This window comes from Cimex lectularius, unplaced genomic scaffold, assembly GCF_000648675.2.
Source record: "Cimex lectularius strain Harlan isolate CLEC.00 unplaced genomic scaffold, Clec_2.1 scaffold16, whole genome shotgun sequence".
Classification (NCBI taxonomy): Eukaryota; Metazoa; Arthropoda; class Insecta; order Hemiptera; family Cimicidae; genus Cimex; species Cimex lectularius.
The window spans coordinates 1726757-1741217 of NW_019392679.1; the positions used below are offsets into that span (position 1 = coordinate 1726757).

The 14461-nt window shown below is 35.3% G+C and overlaps 1 protein-coding gene and 1 non-coding gene across 2 annotated transcripts in view; both read right to left on the bottom strand.

Moving 5' to 3' along the window:
* Positions 1 to 14461, bottom strand: part of LOC106661495 (fringe glycosyltransferase) — a 56380-nt gene that overhangs the window by 18592 nt on the left and 23327 nt on the right. The window contains exon 5 of the mRNA XM_014384940.2: positions 1881 to 2037. Within this exon, the coding sequence (XP_014240426.1) occupies positions 1881 to 2037 (157 nt within the window). The remainder of the gene's footprint in view (positions 1 to 1880; positions 2038 to 14461) is intronic.
* Trnad-auc lies at positions 8765 to 8837 on the bottom strand. The gene has a single exon. It is a non-coding gene; the product is annotated as a tRNA-Asp (tRNA).

A 14461-nucleotide genomic window follows, 5' to 3' on the forward strand; every position in this document is an offset into this window, starting at 1 on the left:
AATGAGGGGCAGTGTAAAAAAAAAACAGGCTTATCTCGAGTTCCCATCTAAGCCTTGGATTAAAATTAAGGAGGAAGGCTCAAGAGTCGAGGCGAGTATTATTATAAAGGGCGTACGTGGCACAACCGGTTTATGACCAGCTCCCTGATTACAACTTGTACGTGCTCCAGACTCAAAAACTGATTAATTGTCGCTCCCTTAAGGAAAAAAAAATAGTAGAGAAAAGTGAGATACAAAAGCTTGAAAAGGAACTTCTGCAAGGGCATTTGTACGGCCTTATTCTCTGAACATGTACAAAATATAGCAATGAAAAAATCCGTTTTAATATTTTTTCGTATTATTTCTTAGTTTATTTAGTACGCATTATTATTATTCCTCGACAAATAATCCGAGAATCCATTCACGGACGACAGGTTGATCCACCAGTACGGCATTTACGTCGAGTATCCAGATCAGATAGATGCCCGATGGGGGCTCCTACTATGAATAAACATGACAGCAGGATGAGCTGTTTTGATAAGTGATGGTCCGGCCCATAAGCCGGCCGGGAGTCGTGTAGTGCGGTCGAACCGTGTAAACCTGAGAGACACGACACGATAATTGAATTGATCACCCCTGGCAAACCAACGTCAGATTAAAATTCTTGTCCCTCGCCCCAACACGTTTTCAACCCTTTTGCTCTAGAAAAATTCTACTAATCCAGCTATTTTCTGTTCTCTCAGCTAGCACTGCGAAACACGGTGATAGCTTGTAACCGGTGGTAGACCGATGCTGGAGGAATAGGAGGATTTGGTGGCAAAATGCCTAACGGATTTATCTTAGAATCAACCTAGAATATTTATTGTAACCAGATTTACAGAAATTTTACCTATGTAGTGAAGCAACATGTGTATTCTACAAAATATGGCGATATGTTCTACTTTGGAGTGAACAAAGTTCCACGTATAAGTATCAAACTGTGGGGGAAAGCTAGCAATTAATATTAACTTTTTTTGAAAAAGGACAGGATCATGTGGAAGAATTATTTTTGTTTAAATAATCCGTTTTTGTAATTTGATTTTCCTTGAACTTCGACTTTTGAGAATTGATACCTTTAATACCGATGATATCGACGGCCGTGTTCGAAGCCGAACCCCAAATTCGGCGTCCTTTCCAATAAAACGATACTCAATGTCCACCGTGATTTATACTGATTGGTCTGGGAAGAAATTTGGAAAGGTTTAAGTACCGCGGTCGAATTGTGATCCGTATCATCAGGTGGAGCCTAACTCTTACTTAATACTGACGATGGTCTGAGGACGGACATAAAGTAGCTGTAATTGTCAGGGGGAGGGCCACGGATTTGCTGTTTGCCCCCATTATCCCGAATTCTATCCAACTGATACGACGTTCAAATCGAAATCCGACCTCCAATTGAAGTTTTGCAAATACACTTCCAGGGTACATTTTCATTATTAATTAAGACGATAAATTCACCAAATTCAATTTATAGATGAATCAGATTAACGGAAAATGTAAGGCATGAGTGAATATGAAAATAATCTTACGGAAGCATCCGTAAATCCGTTAATTTTACTGGCAAAAAATATATATATAGTGTATATATATTTTAGGTTAATTAAGGAAATGAATCAACTGGACGTTAATCAAGCCAAAGACGGCACCCTGCCGTGTTCGAAAATATTCTGAACCTCTGAGATCCGTTCCGATTACACATGAAGAATGACGCATGGAATCCACAAGACCGGTTGATTTCTCGGTCGTAGATCAGCACCGACATTGGATCTGATAGCACTTATTGTTTTAACGTGGACCTCTCGCTAATCGCCACTTGAAGATTGATGAATCCCGTGCTTATTAAATTCTTTCAAACGTCTTACCTTTTTTTGAGGCTTCGGTTCACGATTGAGTATCTCCAACGGGGTCCTTATGCTCGGCTTGCCTAAGTACCAGTCCTCCTGATGGCTGTAGTCGCCCAGCAGGTGTACAAGACGATTGACGTTCACGTAGTTGTCATCGTCAAAGTGGCAAAACCATCTGAAAAAATTAAATGGAATTTAGATAACGGTTTTAATGAAAGAACAACTGTTATTTTACAATCTAATTAATTTTAAGAAAGGTACCACATCACATTTTTCATCATAAGTGCCGATTCTATTAAAACGAAGGATCGATTTTTTTGGCGGGAAGCTAAAAAAAGACGCTATAGATAAAGTACAATTGCCATCGGTAATCAATTTATCTAGGGTTTTTTACTTTTACAATTTCATACAGGTCCAAGAGTTGATTTAGATCGGGAAGCTGTCTCTGAGCAGTTTGAACCTCTATTCAATTAAATCTCTCAGTTCCTGTGCATCAATTATCTTTGGACTTACTGAATATCGTCTTAGCGTGTTTCATCGGCATCACGAAATTTCGAAAACCAAAACTCCTAATAGAGTGCATATTTTGCAAGCACTTTCGCTTTTAAACCGACTTAGGAAGTTTATAAAGCAAAATGGAACGAATTTGTGATTCAACAATTGCTTTAATCCGTTTGAAAGGGTAACTAAAGGCTGGATTAGAGTTTGCCATTTTTATAAAGAGTAAACATTGATGTTTACCCTAGGAGTGTACACTGAAGCCCAAACAAACAAGTTCAATTTAAAAAACGACTTTTTCGATTTACATACGCCACGAGCTGTCGATCTACCATTTTTCTGTTTTTATTTATTATCTCCTTTTTTTGCCTCTATTTACTATTGGGAATTTTTTAACAAGAATTAATTTGCATATGATGCTAATATTTTTGAAACGTTTCGTCAATTTTATGCCATAGTCATGCTTAAGGATTTTATTGCCTGAAAATTCCCAACTTAATTTAATTTAATGAAAGCATAGTATAAAGGTAGCGTAGTATGTCAGTATAATATTTAAAATTTGTCTAATAGAAAGAAGTACAACAATTTTTTAATTATTTGTGGTGTCAGTTCACTAATTTATTGGTGTCAGTTTCTGTTTTTAGGATTCTATCAAATTAAACGAGATTTTTTTTTTATCGAAGTAGCCTATACTCCTAGTTACTTACAGTTAAACATTACTTTGGATGGGACATAAAATTTACCAAATTTATTTATTGATCTGATTGGAGAAGAAAGAAAATGATTACATCTCTCCAATTGGTAACATATCTCTCAATGAAATGTCAACTTTCAATAACGTAGTTCATTGTTTTAAAACGGAACTGTGGGAACGTATAATTTTCTTGGGCCACAGAGAAAAAGGCACAGGGCCGAGGAACAGTAATTTTGGGGCATACAGCCTAATACTTACTGGGATAGTTATAATTGTGAAAAGGGTAAAATGTGTAAGAGCAATTTAAGATAAAGATCGGTCAAAATACACTGGTTAACAAACAGAAAGATGGGCATTACAATTCTGTACGCCAAGACGTTTCAATCATTCTTAGAATTAAGTCTATATGATTACAGTTCAGATCCGAATCCGCCTACTATTCATAGCCGAAGGCATCGCCTCTGTGTATGATTAAATCTTTTTCAGAAGAGATATTACTTCATATGTCCGGTGTACAAATGAAACAAGAGGTCGTGGGAATGTTGGATGTGTTAGGCAGGAAATGTGTCACTGGACTTATTAAACGTCGAGTGTACCATTACCAATCATAATTTCAATTTTCAAAGAACCGAAAATTTACCAAAACGATTAAATATAAAAAGCCGATGACAACGTGATTTTCAGATATCTTAAAATAAAATCTTTCAGGGGGGAAAAAAACCGATGAAAATGAACAATGAGACCGACATAAAAACTCAAATTTATATCGCCAATCAATCCCCGTTTCTCATCAAGCCGTTATTAATCTCAAGAGGTCGGTTGGGTTCCATTAGGAATGCTGGGTATAGCAATTAGGGAGAGTCCATTTCGTTTCAAGATAATCCGGGAAGGCTGTTACTATAAAACTTATAACCAGAGCACTCCAACGTCTAATTGACAGATACGCCGTCCCATTAAAAGTCACCGGACTTCCTTTTTGGGCGTATACAAAAAATCCTAGACTTGTTACTCCCACAGTTTGCCTTTCTAATTTTTCACACTGGCTCAGTTTCACTTATTCCGACCAATAAACAGAAATTAGACATTACATACTTTAATTATGTAACGTGTTCAATATTACAAAATTTTAAATGCTTTGAGGCATTAAAATAAAATATTTTATTTTATTTTTACATTATATAATAATGGCAAAAAGGAGGGAAAACTCATAAGGTGGGGTTGAGATAGGAAGTTGATGTCCGAGTGGATCGAGGTCACGATAGCTCAAGTGGTAGAGCAGCGGCGTATCTAGCCGAAGATCGTGGGTTCGAATCCCGCTCGTGCCATTAACTTTTCTTCATCTCAACTAAAAACCTTAATTAATTGTATTATATAATATGCTCTCCTATGCAAGAGGAATATCGAAATAATCTGGGGTAGCGTGAACGAAGTATGCTGTGTGAATGTGATTTATTAGCGCGAATGGAGGGGCATATCCCCAATTACCCCGAGGGATATCCAGTACTCTAGGATTATGTGAATGCAAACCACACTAACATGTTTTTGTGTTTCTGTGTAATTTTGTCCATTATTTGTGTTATTTTACCCACAGAGGCGCTGAAATGCAGAGGAAAGGATAATGAAAACAGACAGAGTTGTCTACCGTTATAAAAACATCACAAAGCCAGAAAAGCAATGCAAACCTAAAGAAAAAAGGGCTGGCGATGACCAATGTAACGCCGGCCCTAAAACCAGCGTAAAAAAATAGTGCAAGATTGATTATGGGCGATTATGGACCACATTCCATCTAGAAATAACAACTGTTGGTCGATCACTACACCCTCACTGAATATGCAAGATTGACACAAAAATAAATTATAGTTATCCAATAAGATGGCCAGCTTTTAAGGGGTTCCTACAAAAACAATTTAAAAAATGTAGTTAGTTCAGTTTGCACAAAAATGTCAATCTACCAAAACCTTTAGTCACCATAAACAATTTACAATTAGGAGGCAAACTCACAAGAAATACTTAAAACTGATTTATAAATTGCAAATGCCTTTATTAATTTTTTTCATATTAGCAAACGTGGGTGCTAATAGTAAAAATCAAAGTCAAATTTCATGTTAAAATAAAGTGATCAAAATCAATAACTTACGTGATTAAAATTTTTTAATTTTTTAAAAAACTCAATCTTTCAATCAAAAATAAAATATTATACAAACTCAGACCTTATAATTCACAGCTTTAAATCGAATCCAATTTCATTTGTGTTGAACCCAGTTAGTATTGAAGAACTAGAAATATTGTTTAAAAACCCTCTAATAATAAAACCTTATTTTTTGGTAATTACTTATCAGCCTGATTGCATTGATTTTAGCTTACATCATTCCTCCCCATCTTCATATTTGTAATTGGTCTCTTTTACTGGAATATTCCATATATTTTAAAAGATCATTAGTTAAATGTGGATCAAAATTAGATATCAATATCTATCGACCCATTTCTTTAATCCTATCCTTAGCAATAATCAGGAAAAAACGTATCAAAAATCGATTAATTTCATTTCTTTACAAAAATAATATAATATGTAATAATTAATTTGGTTTACTTCCTAGTAATCAACATGACAAGCCCTATTAATAATCTGATTCCTGAAGAATGGGATTCTGTAAAAAAAAATTTGTAGACTTTTTTGGACATTAAGAAGGCATTTGAGTCTGTTGTCCAAACAAAACTAATTCTAAAGTTATCTAAAATTATCTTCAATGGACTGTACATTGCAAATCATATCTTTCTAATAGGGCTCAGAAAACTAGAAGTGGGTCTTGCAGTAAATATTATCAGTAAAATACGGTGTGTCACAGGTTACAGTTTTAGGTCCTATCTTTTTCTTTATTACAAAAAAATTAAATGAAATTACTAACTCTATCAATAAAGAATTTTCGTATATAAAAGATTGGGTTGATTAAAATTTTTTAATTTTAAATTTAGAAAACTAACGTTATAGCTTTTTATTGGGGAAAAAAAGAAAAAACACGACATTTAAAGAAATGTCTTCATCTTAATATTCTAATGAGGAAGGAATAGCCAAGACTATATATTTAATGGACATTCACCGCAAACTTTGATAAGTGTTAAGTGTGTTATTGCGGAATCAATAGCACACTCGACACTAGCAAGGCTTGGGGCCTGTACTGAGATTTGTTATTGTGATAGCAACCCTGAAATAAAGCATAAAACCTTTTAATGAGAAAAAGTAACAGCACATTTCGCAGATGAATATCTCGAGAGGCCCTCCATGTATTTCTTAATAACACAATAAAACAGTTAACACAATAGAACTGCAGTATGGGTGCCATAAAATCCAACGGCAAAGGTTTTTTTTTTTTTTTTTTTTTCATATAGCATGAAATGTTCCGAACAAGCAGTCATGATAGAAAGAACACTCATTTCAAAGAACGTATCTGTCGAAAAACCAGTTTCTGAGCTGTTTGGTCGAGAAAATATAAATGAAAAATTCAACGGATTTTTCAGTTTGGTGCTCCGTCAAAATCGACCGAACCGGAAATGTCATAGAGGACGCAGTTACACTTCATCGCATTCCATGACTGTCTCTATCTTCCGAATCGAGTTAATGATCTTCCAAATCCCTTTTCTCAAACCTCATTCCCAAGGAGTCTTGGCCAACGATTTTCTCTTTTTTTTTTAAGAGAAAGATAAGTCGATCATTTCTGATTAGGCCGGTTCTCTAGTTGACCGAATATGCTCTAATTTAAGAATTATTAATATGTATATTTGACTTTTGTTAATTAACAGCAGAATCTCATTTAAAGACGGCTACAAATTACTGCGATATCTTATCACATTTCGACGTCAGCACAGTATCACATTCGATGCCGGAGCTTTTAAAAGTCCCGACTTGAAAGTCAATTTCCAGGAGAGATTAGGCTTCAGAGGAAGTCTTATAATTAGAGACGTGACTGCACAGGCTACCAATCCAAAATCCTCTTCCACCAGTAATAACGATATTACCAGCTCCGTCTCACCCGACGTCCCCCCGACCACTTTTCGTTCATCTCCCCGTGAAAATCACCAAAGTTTCAACAATCTTGCTTAACACGAAGACTTTAGTTATTAGTCGTCTTGATAGCATTTTTGAATTTTTCACTACTATAAAAGTACAGTCAAATTATTCTGCACAGTTCATTTATTTTTACAAGATTCAATTTAAGGCCGATACAGGGTGTTCGGCTACTCGTGTTACAAATTTTGCCAGTACATTCGAATGCAAAGTTCGGACTTATTCCCCCTTTTCTGATTGTTTAAGATTTCTCGACCGTGCTTCAAATAAACAATGATAATTCATAAACTAAAAGTTTTGGGACAAATCCATTGATACCATAGAAAACTACATTAAATTTATATTAGGTTGTGATCAATAGTACATTTGTAAACATTGGTGAAATAAGTGTTTTAGTAATTGAAAAATTTACTATGATGATTCTAATCTACTATTTCCAAACTTAGCACCCAGCCAATTTCAGAAAACGTACTTCATTTTATATCCTTTTTAGTGGTGTAATTGCTTTTTTTAAAGATGACAAATTTATGAAGGAAAGGAGAAAACAGTGGTTGAAGGATTGGTATGGTGGAAAGATTAATAATAATAAAAAATAAAAAACATAAGGAAATATTGAATGAATTTATGAAACGTTTTTAAATTTGGGTTCGAAACCGAAATAGTGCAAGTGTTTACTTAATTACCAACGACTGCAACTTTGATTAAAGGATTATTGTATTATTTATTATTCCCCGGAATAAAAGAGTTTTAAGATTCCAAACTTTTTTAGTTTTCTATGTGATATCTTGTTAATACCATGTTCTAATTTTAAAGCAACGGATCCTCTCCGCTGCTGAAAAACAAACTTAAATTGAACTATCGAGTTACAGTGGCTAATATGAGAAAGCGGGCTCTTTTGTGGATTGAAGGGTGGAAAGCATTTCGAATCAAAAATTTAAAAAAAGTTTAATAAATTCATTCAAAATTTTCTTAAGATTTTTATTTTTTATTATTATTAATCTTTCCACCTTAATAACTGTCGACCACTGTTTTCACTTTTCCTACATCAATTTCTTTGAACAAAGTAATTAAAAAAGCAAATACAACACTAAAAAGGGTATAAAATGGAGTACGTTTTCTGAAATTTACTGGTCCCTAGGTTTGGAAATAGTAGTTCAGAATCATCATAGTAAGTTTGTCAACTATGAAAAAAATATATTTTTCAAAGTTCTGGCTACTAAACTCTTATTTCACCAACGTTTACAAGTTTAATATTGATCACATCTTATTACAAATTTAACGTAGTTTTCTAAAACGTATTAAGAGGGCCTCAAGATCATCACACAGAATAATTGAACAGAACAAGTAAAAAACTTTTGTTATATAAACAATCTGAAATTTTGTACAATACGCAATTTGAACGCAAATTTACTTTTCTTTTGTTTTGTTTTTTAAGATAACATAAGATAAGAAATAAGATTTTGAAGATATTAGATAATCATAGTTATTTTCCCTATTGAACTTCTCTTTTTTTTTTTTTTTTTTTTTCAGGGCTAAATATCACATATTCCGACCAACTTATTCCATAAATTCACTAATTTCGTGGTCCGCTTGACCAATTAATACATTACAATTAATTAAGGTTTTTAGTTGAGATAAAAAAGTCAATGTCACGAGCGGGATTCGAACCCACGACCTTCGGCTTGATACGCCGCTGCTCTACCACCTGAGCTATCGTGACCTCGATCCCCTCGGACATCAACTTCACATCTCAACCCCCTCTCGTGTCATTAACTTTTTTTCATATCAACTAAAATCCTTAATTAATTGTTATTCCATAAAAATACAAAAATGTCGTCAATCACCTGGATTATAGTATTATCTAATTACTTGCACCTTACTGCAATGGAAATAGGTAAGATCAGAACTGAGAGCTATTAATACTGGGCCAATCGGCTCGAGCATAATCTTTGAAAGCTTAATTGTGAAAAAAAATTCAAAATTTACAATCAAGTCACACAGGTAGGAAAGGTCAATTCTTACGCTCCTGATTAATGGAGGTTACTTAACTTACTGTAATTACTGTTTAGCGTTAGTAAATGCCTATCGTTATCTAGTTTGACTTATATTCAAGTGTCATAAGTAACTTGTCTTATAAATGGAGGAAAAAAAGGCCGAACAAGATTGACTCATAAGACGTGCAGGAGGTATTTTTCATTCTCGGTTCCCTCAGCACGAATTCTTCATCTTGGGACAGGAGTGATGAGCCGGACTCATGCAGACGGACGGTGCTATCTTAGGCAGTCGGTCATATTTTAACTACCGTCCGAGAATATATTTATCAATTTATCTAATTGCCTAATTAAACTTGATCCTGAGGTGTTGTTTATTAACTGGCTGTATTCTATGACGTTGATAAGTGAAGTCAGCTAAAACCATTGCTAATTATCATAGATTATTTACTAGTTGCACTCTCAAACAAGCTGGATATTTACGTTGAAATTATAAGAATCAAATAAAAGTTCAAAGAAGCTAAAAGTTCAAGCTAAACGATTCCTTCGACAAAACCTTAAACTGTTAAATTTTCCATGCTACAACTGAGTTTTATTGAAGGATCTTTTTTTAAAATTGACTAAGTGAACTTTATAATAACATTTATACAAATTCATTGTTCATTGAATGAAATCTGTTTGTCCCAATGCATGTGAATAATTTGCATGTAGTTTAGATGTTAATGTCATGTGCTACTGCACGTCTTTTCTACGAAGGGGGGTCAGGGGTGAGGGATGGGAGACTTTTAACAGCCCACCGCTCATCATGCTGATCACGATTAGGACTCAAGAGTTACATACCACCTACCGTTCCTATTAAAATTCAACAGTTTTTTCGTTTCACCTTGGTAGCCAGATTTTTTATTTTTTGGATGTATATAAGCTCAAATCCGCTCATGTTTGGGCATATATGCACGCAGAGTTGAACCTATCACTTTTCCAGTCCGCCGGAAAATACAGCTTTTATAATTTACAATAAATAACCGGCAGGCCGCGAGAATCACCCACCTCGAGTGATGGCAGTCCGCGTCCAGACTTTGGTCTTAATCTGTCCAGCCACCGAGGTTTGGTTTCGGGTGCTGTTTACCCATTCACACTTTCATTCATTCTTAAATACATTCTTTCCTACTTACACGCCATTCACTCAATTAGGGTGGTGTCGATATACCTCACTCTTTACACCTAACCTAGTAGAGCCGATCGGCGCTCTCACACTACACATTCACGCTAATAAATACGCTCCATCTTAACACATGCTAGGGACACAATACTACACAACAAAACAATACTGTTTTCCCCAAGAATAGTTACAAGGGACCTAGATACTCACTGTTTACGTACTATTCACATATCGGGTGGCATTGCAACACGCACTCTATATAGAACCAAGGAACTACACCCCTCAGGGCGGCACACTCGACCAACCTTTCTCTGTATTAGTAGCTAGACAAATCTTGAATATTTTGTACAATATAAGATAGGAATTCAATGGATATTCCACAGATATTAGGAAAAAAAATTGTAAGTTGTACTATTCCAACATTGATATACTATTCTTCCCTTCGTTATTCCACGGAAACTTTTGCTGTACAACTTGCAAGTTTTAATGTATAAAATATTGTTTCCTGACTCAAAGAAAAACTTTTGTTTCGTGGGGTCACGTCAAGTCATATCTATGCTTATTTTCCTTTTGTTGTACAAATAGTAATAAATATAAGCACTGGCAGGTTTTCTAATTTCAGTCGTAAGCAAATTTTATCTCAATTTTCTAGGAAAAAAACATGTTCTTAACGTCGAATTTACAGATAATGGCTACATTATTAATTAATTTCTTAAACCTATGTTTATATGGTTTTAAATAGTTAATTCCGTCAATAGTTTTAGGTTTCATCCTTATTTTTCCTTTGAAAGATACATATTTCGTAAATGAGAATGTGGTCTTAAAAGTGTTGTTGCTTTACTTTTCTCTATGAATATACTGATGAAAGGAAGAGGCCACTTGACAAACCATTAGGGGCATCCTACCGTTGCTTCTTATATCGAGGCAACCGAGTGAAAAACAACAACCTTTACTTTCATTATTCCATGTACAGATTATTTTGTATATTATGTATATTCACTAGGAAAAGAGTGTAAGGGAACAGCGAGACGAAGAAGCGTGACAATCAATTTTCCTCGACTAACCTGTAATAAATAAACTGTGATCTCGGCAAAATTGGGATCGAGATTGAACAACGGAAGAGATCTGAACAACGGTCAACTGGACAAATACATGTACAGAGGTTAACGGGTGTAAATGCAATTTAAATAGAAGCTAAGTTCATTAGAAACGGACTGATTCCTTTCTTCCAGCCAACCTATTGTTTAGGCTCAATCGCTAGCCATTGTATCTTAGATGAAAAAAAATTGGTTTACTTCTCCAGAATTGGAGAAGGGTTAAAAATGTCCACAGGAATGGCGGTACTAAAAAAAAGAAACATAGACCATAATCATAATTGCCAATGTTCTCATCTCAGAAAATCTTGTGAAGCAACTATCAAGCAACCTTTGCACCGGTTGAAATCAGCGAAAGATTAGGTTCTTAGCTTGACCTAAGTCTAACAACAAAGATGTATCCCAATCTTAAGACATTAGAGGTGTGTTCTTTTTAGTCGATATCCTAAAAGTTACAGCTACTCGAGTTGAGTATTAGCTTTATATTAATAAAGTGATTGAAACCGGTGTACAAATGAGGTACTGTTCACAAAAGCATAACAAAGGGAAAAACAAATCGGAGAAAGGAAGGTTCAAAAGGTGGTCAAGGCACGATAAATTTCAATTTCATCAAACCAGTTCCAAAGCACTTTTAAACAGATAAATCTAGCACTGACTTTTTACATATCCTTGGCATTTAAAACAATCCATTGAACATTATTAATCAAAATCTTAAGCAAGAAGTTAAAAAACTTATTGGAAAACTTATGAATTCAAGCCAGAAAAATGCAAGATTCGAAGAGCCTTCTTCTTCAAGCCCCAGTGTAATTTTAAGACTGGCTCTACTGTCCCTCAAACTTGAGGTGATCATCCCTCAGTTAATTGAGTGAGTGATCTTAGTTTTAGAGGGTTACCTCCAACCCATTCTGGATGATTTTCACGAAGCATGGCTTTTCATCAGTTCTAATATTGTAGTTTATTTTATCCAAAATAAAAGAGCACACATATCTACCTTAAAAAAAGCATTATCGATTGGAACATTATCTATCCTGGAACAGTTTTCTTTTCTAATATTCTTTCGGTATCATGTGGCCAAAATAAGCAAAACTCAATCCAAAATTGGTTGAATCTCACACGAATGTTTAATCGTAAACTAAAAGAGAGAATAAATAAAGTATGGAAAGGAACGAGACTAAAGTCACTGATGCCTATCGTTCTTCGAATATCGGTATCGGTTTTTTGAAATTCCAATCCATGTGCTCGATAGACGAGCTAAATCCAGAGGTTATAAAGATGTACTTTTTATTCGTTTAATGGACAATGAATTCAGTGAGCGGCTGGGATTTTTTTTACATGACAATGACTTAAGACAAGTCGAGTGTCCTCATCCTTTCATCCTTTTCATTAAAAGCTGTGGGAGGAACCGTCTGATGGTCCCTTTCGAAGAACGTGCAGGTGGTGGCCGCCTTCTCCTCATTAGAAGCACCTTGTTATTAAAATAAAATTTAATTTACTGAACGGTTGTTATCAACATTGTGACTGTTTTCATCCTTGTCACAACATTTTAGAAGTCGTATCCGGAGAAAAGTAGTTCATCAATGAAACCTTGCTACAGAAACAGGGTTGATGTTTGAATTACTTTGGTGTTCCAAACATTTCGGAGTAGGAATTTTTTTTAGCTTCCCGGTGTTTGAGAGAATTCATTGATCATGACGTCATGAAGGTACAAACATCGTTACTTTTCTTATCGTCACTTTCCACATTTTTGTGGTGACTCCAAAAACCATAGGTTTCAGGCAGTCAGTGGTTCTGACGTCGATGCTGTCCGCGGCTTCTATCAAGAACTGAAAGCCACAGTACATATTCTATATTACTATGAAAGCCTAATAAGGAAAAGGTTACTACTCACGGGGAAAGAAAAGCTAAATGCAGCAAATAAAACTAAAGAATTACTGTGTAAGACGATGGAGGTTAAAAAAACCCTTAATGCTAAATGTGTGGTGTTTAGTGACCGTTATCCAATGATTATTTGGCGATCGTGAGATGCGGTCAACGTAGGTTTTTAGAAAAACATTTCCTTTATCGTGCCAACGTTTCGATCTTTATTGAGATCATCTTCAGGGCTCAAAGCGTTTGTTTTCTGCGTAGTTGTGCCATTCTTTTGTGTTCTTCACTCTCAACACGACACACAAGAATGACACAACTACGCAGAAAACAAACACTTTGAACTCTGAAGATGATCTCAATAAAGTTTGAAACGACACGATAAAGAAAATGTTTTTCTAAAAACCTACGTCACACCAGACCGCATCTCACTATCTCCAAATAATCTTAATGCTAAATATTGGGCTGTAACCAATGGTGGAGCGAAATAATTCCATCAGGGTCGGTGGGCACTGTAAGGTAAACCAAAGTACATCCCAACTTGCAGTTTTATTCCAAAAACACCCCACCCCGGAAACACCTACACTGTTGCGAACCCGTTAAAAAAAGAAGAAAAAGAGAAAAACTATCTGGCATAACTCCTCATAAAACATCACAGTACCGATCTATCAAAATGACTTTATACAGAACGGACATTCGAAACCCCCTTCGGACTTCTTTCAGAGACGGTGTAAAAACGCACAGGTTCAATTCTTAAATTGGCTGACACCGCGATTTTGCTTCATTTTAAATTTATGACGATCGAACAAGGAAATAGCAATTGTACAAAATTCTTCATTCGTCGGTACAATTTAACAGGAACGTCTCGGAAATTGTTTAGACGCCGTGCATACTGATTGGACTGAAGCGCCAATTTATTACGAGTACCGGATTGTAATTCAAAACACGAAACAGAAGTGGGATTCATTTAAGTGTGAATTTATCAAGGTGGATCTTTTTTATCCGCCTATTACCGAAACCACGTTTTATCAACACGTATTGATAGCAATAATCTATCTGTTGATACGTGCCAACCATAAACACATTGAATAAAAGAGCAATAGCAATAACAACAATAGAGCATGAATATTTGCATCTTGTTAATTACTTTCGACCAAGCATTCATTACTTCACACGTGCCATACATTAAAGTTACTCTGGTGATACTACTTATGCAGATTTCTATACCGATGAAAGC